Source organism: Platichthys flesus, chromosome 12 (assembly GCF_949316205.1).
Source record: "Platichthys flesus chromosome 12, fPlaFle2.1, whole genome shotgun sequence".
In the NCBI taxonomy this organism is placed as follows: Eukaryota; Metazoa; Chordata; class Actinopteri; order Pleuronectiformes; family Pleuronectidae; genus Platichthys; species Platichthys flesus.
The window spans coordinates 20,549,924-20,569,868 of record NC_084956.1 but is presented as its reverse complement, the minus strand read 5'-3'; the positions used below and the strand labels follow the sequence as shown (position 1 = coordinate 20,569,868).

The following is a 19,945-nucleotide window of genomic DNA, read 5'->3' as shown; positions in this document are numbered from 1 at the left end:
CAGGCTGTTTTTAAGTAAAGGGAGGACTTCATCTCCACAGCAACATCCCCCAGCACCACCACACACACACACATACAGTGCTATGTGACAAAAAAAACTCAAACCAATGTTGTCGAGAGTGACGGCATCAGCCTCTCTCCTATGGCTCTGAAAGACTGGGGGGGGGGGGGGGGGGGGGGGGGTTCACGTCATATTCACATCAATACAGTACTGCTCACACTATTATCTGCTACAAGGCTCTGCTCGCCCTACGGGGGGGGGGGGGGGGTTACAATTTACACAGCAGAGAGAGGGGGGAGGACAGGGAGGCGTAAACCAACCACAACATAGCCATATCTACTGTAAGTACTCAGGGACTATTCACACACCATCCATTTTGGTACGATATACTTGTAATATTACTATAATAGGACTTAAAGTTGCTGGTCCAGCAGCTTTTTTTTTTTTTGCTGTTTTTGTGCCTTTTTTCAGTCATCAACAACAAAAGGAAACCAAACGAGGACACCCAGATAAAGACATCACACGACAGCTGCCAGTCTCTTTTTTCCCACTTGCCTCCACGGTGTCTTGGAGGGATGACATCTTGGCTTCTTAGAGTAACGACGGTTAAGGGATTTGAGAAGGGATTTTAGGAAAGGCAGACCGTTCCCGCTGTGCGTTATTATTTAACTAAAAGCTGTTAGGAGATGGGAGGACCTCAGAGAGATTTGGCCATTTGGTTGCCATGTGACTGCCCCGTGTTTCCCCCCCACTCATCCTCTGGACCTCCTCCTCGTCACTTCCACAGCTGAGTGCTGAGGGTCTGGCCAGAAGCCGTTGGTGGAGCCGCAGGCCAACCGGCCGCTGGGGCGCCTGATGTCGGCCCTCCTCCGCTCATGGCCATGCCTGACATATGCTGGGTCATCTGAGAGGGAAAAAATAGGAGGGGAGTCAGCGTGAGCAGGAGAGAGGGTGAGAGGGTGGGCTGACCCTCCATCCTGAAGCTCCACTCTCATACCTCCATCCCTCGCTCTTACCTTCGCTCTCCTGCTCTCAAAGGTTTCAATCTTCCCATGCTCCCTGCCCCCCCGCCCCCCCTCCCCCTCCCCCCCACAAAGACATTCTCCTGCTCTGCTCCTCCTGCTTGCCCTCCTCCTTCCAATCTGTCTCATCTATTATGAATGTGCTTTGCTGCAGCGCTACTCACTTATCTGGTCATCTGAGAGCTGTGGATGAGTGTGTGTGTGTGCAGGTATGTGTGTGGCCATGTATGCATTTCAGCCAGTCTAAGACTTACAGTAAGTGCAACCATGTGGTCATTTATCAACTCACCTTTCCATTACATCTTCCTGCACGATATGAACACACACTTTGCACCTCCTGTCTTCACTCTTCAAAGCTTGTGTTGTGTGTGTGTGTGTGTGTGTGTCAGTAGTAATTTATTATCGCTTATTAACCTCCCCAGTTGTCTAGCAGGAACAGTTTTGAGTGCTTTATGAGCTTACTCAACTCAACTCAACACTAAATATGAGTCAGTTCAGTTCATTTATGGGGATAAAATAAAAGGTTTAAAATATGAGATCCATTGTGTGTCTGGAGGGAACATCTGATTTCATCTCATCTGAATAAGGAAAATAGTCCATATATTTTGCCTAATGGTCCCAAAATATAAATGTATGTGCATTAGAACTTTTCCCAATGGTCAGAGATGTTAATGAACTCAGGTATATGTAACTTGTTGATGTGTAGATTACCTGGTTTACAGGGCGGGGCTATGCAAATGATGCTAGCCATGCTAACTAGCTGCTAGCTGGCATGCAGGCATGCTGGACTGAGTGCAGCCTAGGTAATACGTAAAAAAAAAAACCCTACATATTATCAAATTGCTGAAGTCTGAGATGGAGGCTCAGACACTGAGAGGAGAACCGACGTCTGGATGAGACACAACAAAGCAGCTAGCTGGAATTCTTGATTTCTTTAACTGCGTAGGAAGCACCTAGCTATGAACACTAACGGACCGGGTGGGTGTGTCCAATGAAGCGTTGGTTTTGGTCAGGGATGTTGGTGCTAGTGCGACATCTAGTCGCAGTGAACATTGTTCGATAACCTTTAATGTTAAATGTTGCTCATTTAGTCCTGACTTCTTGTGATCTATAGTAAGATTTGAAACTAAGTGTTGAATTGCTCTATGTGTATAAAATATATTTATTTCCGATCAACAGACGAGAGTTTCCTCCAGAGAGGAAAATCGGTAAAGTGCGCACACCAGTTTTGCTCCCCTAGTCCTGGGCTTCGTAATGCTTTTTTTAACAGTTGCATATTGTGATCCAGTTACTATGTGGAATTGAATCATTACAGCACGTCACTGCCTTCCTAATGAATACAGTTGATGCTAACCAGGTGTAGATGAGGCATAAGAGTTGAGTAATAAGGGTAAAACAAGTACAGAGTGATCTGTTTTCAGAGCTGTTTGTAAGTAGAACATTTGTAAGTAGAACTTGTTTACTCTGTAAACAATCTGAAAACTCTGTTGAGAGTCAAATAAGGACAATGAGAGGTGGGTGATGTAGAACCAGCCTCTGTTCCTGTTTTTTTTATGTCCATAATTATTTCAAAGTTATTTAACAAAGACTGGGGCAGACAGTATTTCAAACAGCTGGACAACATTGGCTAAAACTGTTCATGGGTCCAGAACTATGAGCCTGTTTCCAATGTTTATTCGCTGGCTACCAATGAAGAAATTAGCACAATTAAAAATAACAACTTATTAAATTACATGAAAATGATTAACTGTAAGTTCTTGTTAACTACACTTCAAATGCATGTATTTATAGTGTCGTTTCACTCTACTAGTTGTGGCGCTATCCCCCAACCTGGGTGTTTTTAAATGAGTCCCACCTTATGGAGGATAATTTATTACATAGTTGATTGTCAATTCACTGAAAGATGGACATTATATTATTATGAAGTAAATCTAGTTCATAAGAGTAGTCGTCTCAAAGCTGCTGTTCCTGGGCTTTTAGAGGGGTTCTAGGGGTGAGGTCATCTCTGCACTGGGTTTTGCACAGAGCAGCACTTTTATGACCTGACAAATGGAACATTTCACAAGAAAAAAAAAAAGGCTTCCATTAAAGAAAAAGACAAACATTTATGGTCTATTTGTTTAGGTTACTAGAAATACAGTAAACACTGAAGAGTGCTGCCTAAAAGATTAATGAGCAGTGAAACTGCAGTGGAACCATAATGAGATAAGTGTTAAAATGAGTTAATCAGCAAAATCAAATGAATCAGCATATAATGGATGTGTTTTAGACACATAAACAATATATTTTTGTGTGTACCTGGCTCATGTTCCACTGTCCTTGTGGCTGCTGCTGACCCTGCTGCATATTGTACATGCTCTGTCCTTGGCCAGCTGGCATCCCGCCCGGCTGCTGCATGTAACCCCCGTTCGGCAGAGCCATCCCGGGCATCATGGCTCCTCCACCCATCAGTGTGGCGGGTGGGGTGACTCCCCCCATCCCGGGGTTGAAGGCCTGTGGAGTGAACTGCATTTGTGGCTGGCCCATGTACATACCTGCTGGAGTAGATGACAACATACACACACATAGAGTTAGGTTTGTGCAAGATGTCATAGTAACTTTCCATTAAACTGCGTTTTAACTAAAGACAAAAATAAGGAGAACTGAATTGCTTTAAATGCAGTTTTGCTAAAATTTAATACAAAGTATTACAACAACTGGGAAGACAGGTTATTAAATTGCTTTTCACACATCTCACTAACAAACACAAAAAAAGTACAACCACAATAGTCTCTTATAATCTTTTAATGTTACACTATGTCCCTTTCTGTGGAAAACACTCTTAGAAAAGAGGTTTAAATAAGACTAATTAAAAACATATATAAATGAGTCATTTTCACGGTTTTATCTCATTGATTTACTTTTTATATTGAGAAATTATAGCCATATTAAATTACCGCTGCTGTTTCATATTCAACTGGCAAAACAGCCACAGAGAGTGAAATACATCTGGCACTGGGGTTTGTCACTGAAAACACAACATTGATCATTTCTCTCAGTGCCTCAGTGATGAATATTGCAAGGAAGGAACACAACAAACAGGATTGGCCACAGCGAGATGTCAGATGTCATCCGGCAGGCGCCGAACTCTTGTGGAACTTGTGTCAGAGGGCACACCACAGTAACACACTATTTTACACCCTTGTGTGTTGGTGGACACAGTGTGCAGCCTGAAATCAGATCATGGTTGCTCATGTGACGACGGGAAAAGGCCAAATTATTGGCTTCTGTTTTTGATTAAAACAATGTGACAACCTGTCCCGCAGTTTGTTTGGGTGTTCAGTAAACATGCAGACCAGCTCCTCTATGCCAGGTCATTTACCAACGAACCTGGTATGTGGACAAAGTGCACTGCCTTCTGAGCCCACTTGAAATATACCCAGACAGAAATCTCAGGGACTTTTAAAAGTCAGTTTGAAGTAAACACAAGTCAACCCAACCAGATTTGAAGTTTGCATGACTTGAGGTGATTTAAACGCACTCTTTATTGCTACCTCTAAAGATTGTAGAAAAACTCATATTTTCATGAGAGCATTTCAGATATCAGCCCATTCCTCATCAACACTGCAAGACACCACTGTGGGGAAATGATAAGTGGCAAAATATAGAGCTATGGATTTATCAGTATTTTTACTGAGCGGAAAGACCTCAAGGAGCAACGGAGAGATAACTTTTTTAAAACCGGCAAAAACAACCTCTGATAATAGCCGGCTGTGCTCGCTGCATGTAGGAAATGTTGGAAAAAAACTCCTAATACTGAAAAACTGCAAACTCTGAATCATGACATGGATTATGGTTTTTAAGTCCTTTACTGCAGATTCAAAGTGGAGTCCATTACAGGTACCAAACTTGGGCTGGTTATAATATCTTATCACATTAGTGTTTTCTGACATTTGGAAAATGCCACATCCGTCCTGCTATAGTGCAGAAAGGCACCGACACGCGCACACACGCACACACACACATAACAGTACACCCTTGATGATTTGGGGCATTTAGCCTGGCAAGTTTCTTTTAGCTTTGATCTCCATCAGCACTTATTTGGATTCAGCGACAATAAAGCAGCTGAAAGCTCTTCATCCTGATTTCCACTCCTAATCCTGTGCCCACATCAGTGTTACCGTGCAGCAATATACTCAATATGCACATGAGCCTGCTGCACATATCCACCATTCAGAAAACATGTTACCCTAATGCTGTCCCTGCACACACTCCTTAGCTTGTTGTATGTATGCATGAGCACTGCCAACATGCACTCATACACTCACATAAACAGTCTTGGCACTTCGGTCCTCACTCATAATAACTGGGAGATGAGTGTGAATCCGCAGACACATCTCTATTTTTACGGCTGCGCTGGGACTCCAGTAAATGCAGCGCTGAGTGGACCTGCCTGCTTTTCAGCGCTGACCTTTCATCTGCCTCGCTCTGCTCAGCTTTCATGATACATCTTTCCTCTTCTGTGTGTAGGTTTGTGTCTCAGCTTGTGTATAAACCCCCACATCTAAGTGTGTGGGCTTGTGTTAATGCAGTATGCTGCTTATTGTTCCTCGTTGATAGTGTCTTTTATACAGCCCCTTTACATTTTGCTTGCACAACACATGAAGCTGTTTAGCTTTGGATAACACACTCTTCATTCCGTGTTCAAATCGTGTGGACACACCTTGTCCTTCGTTTGACCCAGTGTCACACCTGTTTTGCAGACACGTCTCTGTTTCCACTGCTGCCTTCAAACATGCCGAAAGCTATAAAACAAAATCTGCCATGTTGTGCCCTCATAAAGACGATACGATGAATATGTTAGCAAACAGTTGGCTTTTTACTCATCATCACTGTGGAACTTCAGAGCTTTGTTTCTCAGCACTGAGCACAAATGACAGTAAGCTCAATATTTAAACAGAAAAAAAACTATTGTTGCAGCACCTCAGTACTTTTATAACGTGCGGCACTGCAGCCCCTATAGCACCAATAATAGGCTTTGAGAGTAGTGGCAGCGGTGTTATGCATGCAGAGGTAGTACACTTAGTAAACTATGATTATCTCAATAGATTCTGCAGGTGAATATTTCGAATCGGGGGCATTTAGGGCCGAAACCTCTCTGGTTTCTGTTTCTAATCTGAACATGTTTGACCAGGCTTAGGTTGCCTACAGGTGGACAATGCGTGTGGAGACAGAGGTGGAGCACATTGACCGAAATGCATCATCTATTGACTTTCTCATTTATCTGAATTAATTTGCAGGCAGCTGTTAACAGACATTAGCTTAATGTTGTCAGGGCCTCCAACAAAGAATCGCTGTGTATGCTTTGTGCTTTGTCTCACAATTCAGACATGTTTGAATTGTGAGATAAAAGAAAATAATGTGAATGACGAATGGAAGTCAGAATCTTGGCCCAATTATCTGCTGCCTGCACCGGAAGCCCTCAAATATTGGTTAATTGCCTCCTCATCTTTGGATGATAGCTGATGGACTCACATGCTAATATCTAATGCTACCTGAGGCTGGTCAGTGATCTGTTCGATCAAGAAGCTGTTTATATTAGTTAAAGCATCTAACGTCAAGGTAAGGCCAGTGGCAGCAGGCCTCAGCAGCAGGTTGTTATTATGAGGACACGGTGAAGTTAAATGAGGCGAGACTAACGGAGGATCAACCTTTTTTTGTTGCCCCTTGGAACAGATGAAAATCTGAGAATCAATGCCAAGTGGACTGGTTTATTGTTAAGCAGCAAGGTTCTACCTGATGTGGTGAGTTGAATACTGTGTCTGAAAACTGTAAAAGCTCTGGAAGGAGAAGTCAGATGCCAAGAGTTGAAGGTCAAAAGGTCAGTTATGGATGAGTTTTAGCACTTTAGGATTGGAAATTTAAACGTATTATAATCTTATTCATATTAAACTTTTCAACTGAGAGAACAGGAGACTCACTGGATATTTAGCGCTATCCATGTAACAGTGCTATGTATTTTAGGGTTTAACTAATAAAAGTAATTGTTGAGCTCAAATTAACTTGGCTAGTGGGGCTGATCAAGCGCCGCTGACTTCTGGACAATGAATAGTTAATGAAAAATGCTACATTTGTGTGTCTGTGTTGAGTGTGTGTGTGTGTGCGTGCGGACGTGTGTTACCTTGTCCTGGGGCAGATTGCTGCTGGCTCTGCGGCTGACTGCCCACTGAGCTGCTGGCATACAGAGATAGGATGGAGTCTTTAGATAAAAGCTTCTTCTCTTCCACCTTTGTGGTCATAGTGGTGGAGATAGAGGAGGAGGTGGAGGTGTCTGCCTGTGGAGCTGCTGTACTGGAACTAGACTGTGAGGGAGACAGACGGGGGGAGGAGAGTCATAAAAGATTAATGTTTTGAATGGTTTGTTGTACACATGACCTGTGCATGTCCACTCAACAGGACAATGGAAGGTAGCTGATTGATGCGAATGCCAGTGGCTCAGTTTCCTACACTAAAACGTTTTAAACATAAATTATAAATAACTGACTACGTATACTATATTTTAGCACTGCTCTTTTTTAAATTTGGTTGGAAACTCAATAATTCCTGTCTTCATGTCTTTTCCTGATATATTCATTTCCACAGCGCTTATTCCTTTATTTAACCAGTAATGTCACAGTTAATGTCAAGTAAGTCAGTTAATTCCAATCATTTCTCTATGTCCATTCTTTTGATTGGTGTTGAGCAATGAAACACTCCCTGCACAATGACTCAATTTCCTACAGGCGCTTAATCTGCAGGAAGTTTTAATGACATTAGCTTCATAGTGATTAAAAGAACAGCAATGTACAGCTCAGATTAAATAGTGAGACAAAATGGCAGAGTAGAAGCACTCCGTGGTAGTGAGAATTATTGCCGATAATCAGAAGACAACCTACAGTCCACACGTCTACTTATCCCCCAGTGTACCAGCCTCTCTTTTTCCTAACTCTCTAAAACCTTCATTCAGAACATTTGTTTTCAGACATGAAAAGGAGATTCTCCGCTCAGAGGTGTTCACAGCAATACAGAAATCTCTGGAGCATTCAGGTTAGGGGTTGGTGCAGCAGGCAGAGGCAGGATGATACATATTAATTCTGCTTCAACACCTCTAATTGTTCACTGTGAGTCCAGTAGGGAATTTCCATTTCGTCTCCTCTTGGCTTTCTGGTAACTTTATACTATGAGACTGGACAAGGAAAGACCTCAGAAAGTCTGAATGTGCTCTGTTAGACTTTAAAATTCATACCTACAGCCCATCTAGATAGTCCGAAGGATCTCCAGAGTTAAGTGCATGTCTGGAATCAGCTTTTAACTGGTTTCCTATCTTTCTGCTCCAATCTTAAATTCAAACAAGCAACAAAAAAAAGTATAAAAATACATTTTACTTTGATTTAATCTAACGTACTTTAGAAATCAGGGAGGAATACAGACGTGACAAGACAGGGAGAGAAGAGGGGAAGAGACAGGAACAAAATTAAGAGGAGAAGAGCGAGAGTTGAGTAAAGGACATAAAAAGAGGGAAAAAGAACGGAGGAGAAGCATTTCACAGTAAGTGAGACAGATGACATTAATTAGGCTGCTGCAAAGAGAGGTAGACATGAACTGTTGCAGACAGAAAACACACACACACACACACACACACACACGCAACCCCACACACAAACTCACAGTCATGTTCACGTCCACTGTTTCATTTTTTTTAACTCAAACATCTATTACACCTAATGGATGGAGCTGACAAGAAAGCATCACCTGTAAAGAGCTCTGAACAAGTGTGTGGGTGTGTGTGTGTGTGTGTGTTAGAAGAGGAAAGACGAGGTAGACCACGGTAAGGTGGACTGTTTGTTGTGTTCCTGGATACGAATGCTTCATATACACACAAATTATAAAGTATCGAGCACACACAAGCACACACAAACTAAATACTCAAGTGCAACACACATATCGACAAAATCGCACACACACATACACAAAGCATTGGGAGGGTGTTGTGCTCAACTGCTTAGCAGGCAGTGCTGCTCCCCTCTGTCTATCTCTGCTGCCTTTCTTTGACTTGTGGAGGGACGGAAGGATGGAGGGGAGGGGGGCACAGCGAGAAACAGAGGCAGGTTGCAGGGAGAAAAAGAAAGAGGAATGATGGAGAAGAACAGGAGGGCATCAAAAAATAAGGGACAGGGAATGGCGAAAAGGACAGAGATGGCAAGGCTGCAAAGGTAAGAAGAGGAAAGGAAGGCAGGGAAGACACAGTATAAAGGGACTGAAAGATTGATGGCAGAGACTGAAAGGAAAAAGGAAAGGGAGGACAAGGTCAAGTTGAGAGGAAAGGAAGAAGAAGTGGATGAAGGAAAAAGATGAGGAGAATAGGTGGATGGTTATTCATGCAAACAAACACACACACAGAATTCATTTTCTCTGTAGATATTCGAGTAGAGGTGAGTCAGGTGTTGACGGAGTTGGGGTGGAGCTACCTAATAATAACTGCAGCACATTAGTGTGCTCCTCACTTCTGCACAGACTAGAGATAAGAATGGTGAGAAAAGGCAGCAAACTCTCTTCACCTGCTCTGTCACTCAGTTATGGTAACATGACTCAATCAAAGGAGCTAAGCCTATTTGCTGCTAAGCTCGTTCCCAAAGTTGAAAATGCATTAAGCAGACCTCAAATCCGGAGAAGTGCAAAAGTAGTCACCGTCCATTCATCTTCCTTCTCTGAGACGTGTTTGTTGAATAGGCTGTGTGAATCGCACATGCTCGGAACCGTGAGATGAGGTCGGAATAGCCAGCTAGCTGCTGCTCTCTCCGTCGGTTCGCTGCTCTCTCATCGGGGCTTAAGATCACAGCAGCGCATATTTTCAAGTGTAACCAGTGAACTGATCCCGTTTAACTGCCACAAGAGTTGTTCAAAATGTAATAAAGATCTCAATGAGGAGACACGCTGTGTTTTTTCTATTTTCACTGTATTTTAATATAGCCTATAAATAGTGAATTTTAATATAAAATATTAATGATTAATCGAAAAATTATCGTTAATTCTCCCGACGATCAATTAATCGAATGACCATCCCTAATGGAAACCTCCAATTCTTACTCCAAAATGTAATGGGATCTCCCTTGGGACACTCCCGAACCCTCTGTAAAATGTTAAGGAAATCTGTTCAGTAGCTCAGTAGAGCAGTTGGGCCAAGTGTCTTCACAACTATAAGATGGATTGTTGCGAAATTGTTGCACAGTCTCCTGAGGTTCCGGTCAAAGCTTGAACTTAACATTGTCATTTGGAAACTTTAAACATTCTGGGTATAGCATTTAGAGTCCAGCATCGTAGAGCTGCGAACATGGTTGTAAAAGCTTTAAGTTGATAATTTTGCTTAAGCCCCTTCATATTTTATTTGTTTAAATCCGCTTCAATTCCCGATTAACAGTTTATAAATAAACCAAAACTTAAAAAAATGCATGCGTTTTAAGACCTTGCGGGATTGTTATAAAATGAAATGAATGGTCATGTGTTTTGGGGTGCTTTATAATAGCTAATATGTTCAATGTATAGCCTGCTCTAGCTAGCTTTTCCAAGATTACAAACCCTAGCTTTATATATTAAAACTATTAATGTAGTAATTTCCAGATTTTCTGAGATTAGTAATCCTCTTGATGGAACAAGAGAGTTTTTGATCAGCAGAGTTGATGAATCAAACTACTCATTAAACATAATTAGATACTGTGAAATGGTGGTACAGTCAAATTTTGTTTAAAGGTTAAAAACTACTGAGTTAAGGAATTCCCTTAAACCAGTCTAATAACGATCACTGGAGCTTTTAAAGGGAATTATATTTCCTATCCTTCATTCTCTCCTAATGAGAGCATGTGCTGCTCAAAGACAAGGGACCTACATTAGGTCAATTAATGGCCAACCTGCTCTACCAACTAAAAATTATAATACAGAAAATAGAGGCAGTGAAAATGTAATAAACTGTAAAAGTGACACAAATAAGACAGTGAGGGGGATCAGGGGCCTTGACATTATATTGGTGCAAGTAGTTCTTCAAATTAAGTTTCTTTTGGCGTAACACAGTTGCTTAAGAGAAACCAGTTTCCTATCAGCCTTTCACTCCTACTGCCATCTGCGAGTGCCAGACATTAAAGCACTATTAGCCCCGTTTGCACTGAAACAGTGTTCTTGCCAAAGCAGAACAGTACACTGCGTACATCTATCTAATCTCACTGAAGGAGAAGGAGAAGAGACTTAAGCTATGTCACGTGTGCATTTATCTTTTTCTGGCAATTTCTCAAACTGCCATCAATACAATGCCCCCCCCCCACACACACACACACACACAAACACAAACAAACACACGCACACACTGTCCACATAGTGCGTGAAGTGTTGCTGGGCTCCTAGCAGCAAATTGTGCAATAGAAAGCGTCTTCAACAAGGCTCCATTCTTCTCGGCCAATGTTGCTGTTGCAGCCAGAACTCTGAATCTCCACTGTGACAGCCTTTTCCTCACTGTCGCTGTGGATAGACTTCTACACACACACACACACACACACACAAAAAAAAAAGGCTATGTCTCCCGACGGTTTTCCATCACCGCTTGAAATACTCATACACTCCCCTCTGATAGACCATCTGTGGCTATAAAATCACACTGGGCTCGGTGTATGGGTGTGTGTTTGTGTGTGTGTGTATGTGTTTACTGAAAACAAAAGCAAAGCTTGGAAGTCCAGTAAGAGCATGCCAGAAAGAAAATAGGACAGTAAGGAGAAAGATAAGAGAAAAAAAAATGAAAAGAAGAACAGGATGGAAGAAATCAATTTCTGGTCAACAGTTCATTACCTCATCCCTCTCTACCTCCCTCAACACACTGCATTCATCTCTCCATCTCTCACCCCTCACAACATTTTCTTCCCACTCGCCCTCCACCCTTCATGTTTTTTCTCCTGTCCTCCTCCCTTTATACCCTCCTCCCTCTCCCAGTCATCCTTTTCCTTTTCCCTTATCTCTTTCATCCTGCTTACTCCTCAAAACCAAACACAAGACACTTGCCCAAAAGCTTTACTTTGTGTCCATGTAAACACAACAGAGGTTGTGTTCAACATGAGGACACTGGTTAGTTGTTGTTCTCTGATGTGTTTTTCCTCCATGCACCATGTAAATCTAACAAACAAGGGGAGTAGATCTAAGTGGAACTGAGGTTTGTTGACTGACGACTGAAAGCAGAGACAGTGACAATTCCTTGTCCTTCACTAAGCCTCTTTTCTACAGCTTAGATGCATGAATAATAAAGATGCTAAGAATTATCACAACTGTGCTCTTCCCCTCAGCTCTACTGAACGTTTCATAATAATAATATTACATTATATAAAATATAATACTATAATAAACTTTATCTATAGATCACATTTAACAATGTTATAGAGTGCCTTAGAAAGACGAAATAACACCATATAGGCAGATAAAGGGAGGATCAGACAGTGGAACATGACCGGAGAAGAACAGAATGGCAAAACAACTACACATTTTTTTAATAAATAAATATATAGGATTAGTCAGTTGAAGTCAGAGCCAATGTCAACCATTTGTAAAAGCTGTCTTAACAAGAAAAGGTTTAAGAAGGAATTTAAAGGAAGCTACAGAATTAGATTGAGTTCTAAGGGCAGCAAGTTCCATAAGATGGGGCTCTCAAATCAAATCAAATCAAATCAAAGTTTATTGTCACATGCACCAATGACAGCGTCATAGGAGCAGTGAAATTATTATGACATGGCAGGCAAACATCTACGCAGTAGGCAACTTTACAAAATGAAAAAAAAATAACATACTATGTAACATAACATATAACATAACATTGTAACATATAACATATATATATATTTCATAGGAAAGGCTTGGTTCTTCTTTGTTACGAAGTGAGACAGAGTAATCATGGAGTGTATATAAAGAAGGTCCACATGAAAAATCCCCAAAAGTGACGCCAAAGCATCTCAATCGTCACAGAGTCACAGATCCTGCCTCCTCTATGTAAGTGGATGGGACACGGATGCAGTTAAAAAGACAAAGGACACATCAAAAAAATTTGTCTCAACGAAGGTTTCTGTCATTTTAGGTAGTTCTTATCACAGTGATGGATGTCAAAATGCACATTATATAGGTAAGTTTGGTTTATAACAGTCATTTCAGGCTATATAAACGGGGTGAAACAACATGAATGACAGCTGAGACTGACACACAATAGGTCGACCGCCTGTATCGGCAGGACCTCGCTACCACAGCTCCATCCCATTATCGCTACTGCAAAGATTTAGCTTTCGTATCAAACATATTTTGCCTTCTTTTTTGGATAGTGGGACCCAGCATGGCTCATTCCACAGACCTCCTTGGTCAAGAGGGCACATACCAGGTCAATAAATCTTAAAGATATTTGGTACAAGGCCATTAAAGATCCTTTACTGAGCAATAAAATAAAATCCATTTGAAAGGCAAGCACAGGGATGATGTTGTCAGACCATCCATATGAGATCATTGTTCAAATTTGATGGCACTCAACTTCATCACCAATGCAACATCGTGTATAAAGCTAGGATGCTGTGTTTAAAGATTTTGTGCTGATTCCAATCGGCAAAGATCAATGAATGCAGGTTAAATAACCTTTTAACCTGATTCTCTTTGTGGTTGATCTTATACAAGTCACCAACATTAACACCACTGTTGCATTAGCCTCAAGTCTATTTTCTGGAAAAATTTACAAAAATCACGGATGGCAATGCCGATGGATGTTTCACAAAGTCGCGAGGACAGCTCTTTAACAGCGTGTCACCCAGCACTGCTCACAAGGTTGGTAGATCACATTAAGCAATGGTCCTAAGTTAGCTACATGGACATCAATTACCTTGTATTTCCTGAAGGAGTTGAAGGCGAAGAGTAGCAGACGTAAAATAACACTGAGGCATACAACTACCTCTCACAACTGACAAATTTGTAAAATACTAATAAAAATCTCAGCAATTTTATATTCAAGGTAGCTATATAAGGTAGCAGTTGAGCACAGCCAGAGCATCAGTGAGGCTAAACAATGTGCAAGGCCAGTGGTGAGTGAAAGTAGAGTAGTGGGACAGCGGGTTGCTCATGTATTGCCAGGGATAGCAAGGTCTTGTAGCCATGCTGCAGCTACTTTGTGGAAGATATTCATAAACCCAAATAACTCCACTTGATAATATTTATGTCTCCAATTTAGGCACTCTGGGATAGTTTCGCTGCTTGCTTTGATAAGCTGTGTATAAAGCAAGCGGAAATAGATGGAGGTAGTCATCTGTCATAGTACTCCCCAAAGGCTCCTGAGGAAACTCTGTAAATCATCTTCTCATCTTGTCTTACAGGCCACTCTTTGATCAGATGCATTACTGTGTGTTGGCTGCAGATACAGATGTTGTTTTCCTCAAACAGATTTTATACAGGTTATTCAAACGGTGTGCTGACATCATGTCTACCTGTCCTGCTCTAGATAAAAATGAAAATCTCCCCAGCTTTCACTTTGCTGCCCACTTAGGGACTTTGAGTGCAATTTGCCTGCAATTTTTCGGGCTGCGATAGTTTCGAGCACTCAGGAGAACAGTTTTACTCCCTAACTGCTTCATCAACACTCCCTCAAATTTCATAATGAACAACTGGAACAAATATTTGTATGCAAGTCTTTTACCCTAAAAGTCTGGAAAGTACTGTGGTTTCCATTGACGCAGTCTTATTTACAAAGTGAGCTGCTTAACTGAACCTGGTTCTGCCTCCAGGAAAAGACGCAGACGCAGTCGCAGAAGCATGTTTCAGGCTTCATTTGTAACCAGGGTCTTTCTTGTCGCTTCTGTAAACCCCATGTGCACTGAGTTTAAAACCTTTCATTAACAGGTGTGGGAAGTTTCCCCTTAAACTAACAAAAAGCGGGACCTCAGTAAATCTAAAAAAATACATCAACCTCCTTGTTTAATATGTCACCTCCTTTTATTTACACCATTTATACAGGCAGTGAGGAGAGGGCAGGTGCTCAAATGACAAATCACATGGGAAGTGCAACTCCACTGTGGTGCATCTGTTTGATAAATACACAGTATGTGTTTTCGTGACATGTGTGAATCCAGTAGCTTTAGAAAGAAAACAGAAGAAGAATTGTGGGTGGTGACTCAAGTCAGTGCTCTACTTCACGCTTCACGTCCTGTGTTCTCCTGGCCTTATACCTTCCACCCCCCTCGGTTTGTTTATTCCACCAACCTGCTCTTCACCCACTCACCCCTCTTTCCCTCTATCGTATGCCCTCAAAGCATTATTTCTTACCTTTACTTTTACCTTTGTTGCTCTCTCTTGCTCCATCTTTCACCTCCCTACCACTGTAAGCTGATTGTGTAGTTGCTGTTTTACATTCTTGAGTTTTCCTCACTAAAAACTTATCTGAAAACCACATTTTCCTCACAGGGTGTGGTGAATGAGAGAGAGAGAGTAGAAAACGTGTGTGTGTGTGGGAGAGAGAAAGAGAGGGACAGTGAGGAAAGCTGAGGATAACACAAATCCTCCCCCTCTTACAAAGCTGTAATCACATTTTTATAATTGACGTATTTGCAGATAGACGAGCCTTCCCCAATGCCGGGTATTAGCTGCATGAATCAGCAGGCAGCGGGCTTCCTCTTTCTTGACGCACCAAGCTAATCACAGCTCTACAGCAATATCAGCTTGCTGAATCCCAAATTCAGCCCTATACATAAATATATGTGTGTTTAAGAATGGGCGGATGTGTTGTCCTTGTGTTTACTGCTTAAAGGTATAACAGAGGAATATTAATGGAAATGGAAAGGCTGCTGCAACAGGCGGGTTCCTGTATTTTCCTGTACACCACATTTAGTATCTGACAACAGAACGACCGGAAACAAAGTCATGATAACACTGGTAAACTGACCTGATTGGGGCACCATAGAAAAGGTCACAAGCTCACCGAAATCCATTGGGTTTACATTAAAAAAGCAACATACTCTGCCATTAGTTTGTGAGAGGAAAATTCTCAACTTTTTACTTTTTTAGAATTACCTTGCATGCCCAGTGACCAGCCCAGGTTTTCACAGAGAATGAAAATCTAGCATTAATTGGACAATTTAGGAGGAATGGATGCATGGAGAAGGTGTGAGGCAGGCAAAGAGCTGCAGGAGCTTGAGTCACCGTGGATGTGGTTGGGGAGTGGAGATTAGAGGATAAGTGGGAGAAGTGGGAGGCTGGTAGTGGCATAAAAGTGTAGCATGCAGTTACAGCAGCCCATAATTGTTCTTCATGCCAGGGTCTCCTGCCAGCCCCTGCCTGCTTGTTCCCAGGAGGCACAGAGGTGTGTGTGTGAGTGAGTAACAGTGTGAGATATTCAATTTGAAAACTAGGAATAAAAAATCAATTTCAAGCTAGATCGTTTACTGTGCTCGTGCACTTGGATATATGGTCACCTGGTTATTTTCTGTATAATTATTAGTGGTCGTGATGGCCGTACATCGGTAGCGGCAGATATTTGCCTTGTTTACTGCCATCGGCGCATCGGTAATAAACTTGACTTTCACCGATGGCATTGGCCGATGTTCATTGGTATTGTAACGTCCCCGCCTCACAGAGACGACACAGAACTTCTTCTCTTATTTGTAACTTTATTAAAGTCAACATGAAAATGTCACACTCCTTGCTCCTTCTCCGAAACTCCTCACATCAACAACCGTCTTCGACACTTCCTTCCTCATTGTTCACTGACCCTCAGGACATCTTAATACTCCTTTAACACGGTGTCTTAACTGAACATAATTCAAAACAAAACATAAGCACTCAAAACAGGTCAATCTGAGGAGGGCTGTTTTAGACAGGGTAAAAAGGGTTCTGTTTTAAATGATCCTTGTGGTATTTTGACCAAAATATGTTACAGACATTTCATTAAGACCCCAAGGAACCATATGAACTTGTGGTAAAATGGGCAATATATATCTCCTTTGAATAACTTTAGTTAAACTAAAGATTGTTTCATATATCTGATTGAATTTGCTCTCGTCAAAAGAAAAGAGTGATAAAGGGGCTGAAATAATTTAAATAGTGCTTTTTAAATAATGATTTAATTATTTTCCTGGCACAAAAGGGTGCATGAATAACAACAAAAACAAAATAAACAAATATCGGTATTGGCTTTCGGCTAGATTGTTGTTTTAAACATAGGTATCGGTATCTGCCAAGAATTTCCATATCGATGCATCCCTAATAAATATTGATTCTTCGACCAGAAGCGTGCAACTGCATGTCTCCATCCTTGGAGTAAGTGAATGTGTAAGAGAGATGGTGTGTATTTGGGTCTGTATGAATGTGTGTGTCCTCATCTGCAGCTGAGCCGCAGGTCAAAGGCCACGACAGAAAGACTGCAACATCATTTCAAACGCAACGCTGCTCTTCGAAAATGTTTAATTCAACCAGGCTTACTCAGTCCCCTGAGAGCAGTCAGTGAACGAGTCAGAGAAGACAGGTGAGAGGAGTTTTTGGATGATACAGTAAAGCTTGTCATCTATTGTTTTTTCTTTGATAGTTTGGACCTGTTCTTACTGAAACAAACATCTAACAGGTGAAAGTGCTAATGGTTGCAACATCTCACACTCTACCCTTCCATACCCTATCACTTCATCACTCCGTCCTTAACTTTGAACCCTGCATAATTGTTGGTTTGTTGTGTCGGACTGGTCTGGGAACAGTCAGATACAAACTAAAACCCTTGTATTTGGGCACTGTGTGTTTAAAATCCCCCCACATGCAGGAGAATGGTGAGAGTTTCACTCACTTTTCTCAGGTTGACTTGTATGTTGTTGTGTTGCTACATTGTGTCACTGTGAAACAACTAGGATATCATTATAATGTCGGTCAAAGCACAGACACTTGTGGGTGCCGACTCTGTGCCGACTCTGTGCACCTGAGACCACTGTTTTGTGCGTCTTGTGTGTGTGTGTGTTTGTAAGTGTGTATTGCTGAACATCCAGCTTGTATCAACACAGTCAATACTCAATGCTGGAAAATAAGCAGGTCAAGACGGTTGTCCTCTCATGTATTTTGCAGCTAAGGAAACTGGTAAAAATTATTTTTATCTGGAAGAAACTGCCAGAGAATGCCATTCATGTTGTAATTTCCTTTTGTTTGGATTATTGGAACAGCTTGTCGAAAACACAGCGGCCAGACTTCTCACCAAATCTATTAAAAGCATTACTCTGATTTTAGCTTCTCTTCACTAGCGTCCAGTAAATTTTGCAATGATTTAAAGATTTTATTGCAGCCTTTTAAGGCCCGTTCTGGATTTGGACCATTGTACATTTCAGATCTTATGACACCAAGGCCTGACTTGCTATTCCACAGCCCCGGTTGAGGACCAGAGGTGACCGGGTCTGTTCTGTCAGGACGCCCTCTCTTTAGAGATCAGTGAGGGACTGCTTTCTTCTAGTTCTGATACAATCGGCAATTTAATAATTTTACAATACTTTATTTTATGCTTTTTTTTAACTCTTTTCTCATCTGTAACATTTTTATTTCTGTATCTGCACCTGAATGCTGTTGCTTTTAATGTTTCTTATTTTTTGCTCTCCTTTTAACCTGTAAAGCACCTTGTAACTTTATTTTGGAAGTACCTATATAAACAAAGTTGGATTTTTCATTATGTTAAATAAGCATATTTCACAAATCACTTGGCAAATATTTCTTGTTGTATATTGTTATACTCTATATTCCTACTATGTGGTTTTATTGTGCCGGTTCACCACTGTTCCTCCGAGTCAGACCTCCTCTCTGCTTTGAAGGACATCGGTTAAATTGTTTCAATAAAGGAGAGTCCTTGACAGTTTACTTCAGGATGATCCTCAGAGAGTGTGTGTCGGAGAGAAACGGCGTGTTTGTGAATGTGCTTGTGTGTGTGTCTGTGTGTATTTGCTTCATATGAGTCTCCAAAGACTCCCTATGCTGCAGCCTGCCTGCAGTGATAAGCACATGATGAAAGCCTCTTTTTGTGTGTGTGTGTTTGTGTGTGTGTCCACGCCCGCCTCACCTGGGCCTGCTGTGTGTTGTTGGCTGAGGGGAGAGGATTGGAGACCATTGGTCCAAAGATGTCCAGGTCATCGTTGATTGGTGCAGCACCGCCCGAGCTCTTCCCACCACCACCATCTGGGGCATCTAGGGAAAACATTTTTTCTTTACAACATATATCAAAAAATGTAGTTTAATTTCATTTAAAGACAGAGAATCTCTATCAGCATTTGTATATCCAAGAACATATGGCAGAATCAAAGTAATTTGAGTGACAATGTTGAAAACATTTTTTTTTCATTAATTATACTCATGGTACAGATTTTTTATCTGCAGTGAGAAGATAACACAGCATTTTGATTCGAATATTGATTCAAATATTCATCCTGATGAGCAGCTTCCGAATGAACCTTAGGAACTTTGAATATTAATGCTAATGATTAATGCTGGGAAGAATGGAAATCGGAGTCTTAATTTCCTTTTTCATTTTGATGGTGAATTTGATGTAGTTTAAAGATCCATTGCGGAGACTACATGGACCTTGTGCTGACACTGTTTTCAAAACTACATAAAAACATAGAAAACATAGAAAAAAAGATTCAAGACTTTACCAATACCAAAGTATTGATATTGATAATATAAAATGTATTTAACATAGTCAATTTTGACTGAGACATTAGTCTTGTTTCAATCCAAATGTGGCACCAATTTAAATTTTAAAAACAAAGAAACTTGGAAAACAAAAAGGAAAATTAATGTGCAATTTAATCTAATAGCATTCTGAATATAAGGATGAGGTGAACAGTTGGCGACACCAAATCTCTGGTCGGGAGGAATTAAACAACCACAGTCCAGCGTGG

At 41.3% G+C, this 19,945-nt stretch overlaps 1 protein-coding gene across 2 annotated transcripts in view; it reads right to left on the bottom strand.

Annotated features, from left to right (window-relative positions):
• Positions 1 to 232: 232 nt before the first annotated feature.
• LOC133966513 (stromal membrane-associated protein 1-like) overlaps positions 233 to 19,945 on the bottom strand; it is a 98,546-nt gene continuing 78,833 nt past the window's right edge. The window contains exons 6-9 of one of the 2 annotated variants that reach the window (XM_062401481.1): positions 19,108 to 19,232; positions 7,183 to 7,363; positions 3,321 to 3,559; positions 233 to 904 (exon numbers count right to left, since the gene is read on the bottom strand). In XM_062401481.1, coding sequence (XP_062257465.1) covers positions 776 to 904; positions 3,321 to 3,559; positions 7,183 to 7,363; positions 19,108 to 19,232 — 674 coding nt within the window. In that variant the 3' untranslated portion in view covers positions 233 to 775. The remainder of the gene's footprint in view (positions 905 to 3,320; positions 3,560 to 7,182; positions 7,364 to 19,107; positions 19,233 to 19,945) is intronic. The other variant, XM_062401482.1, reaches the window with a different exon arrangement.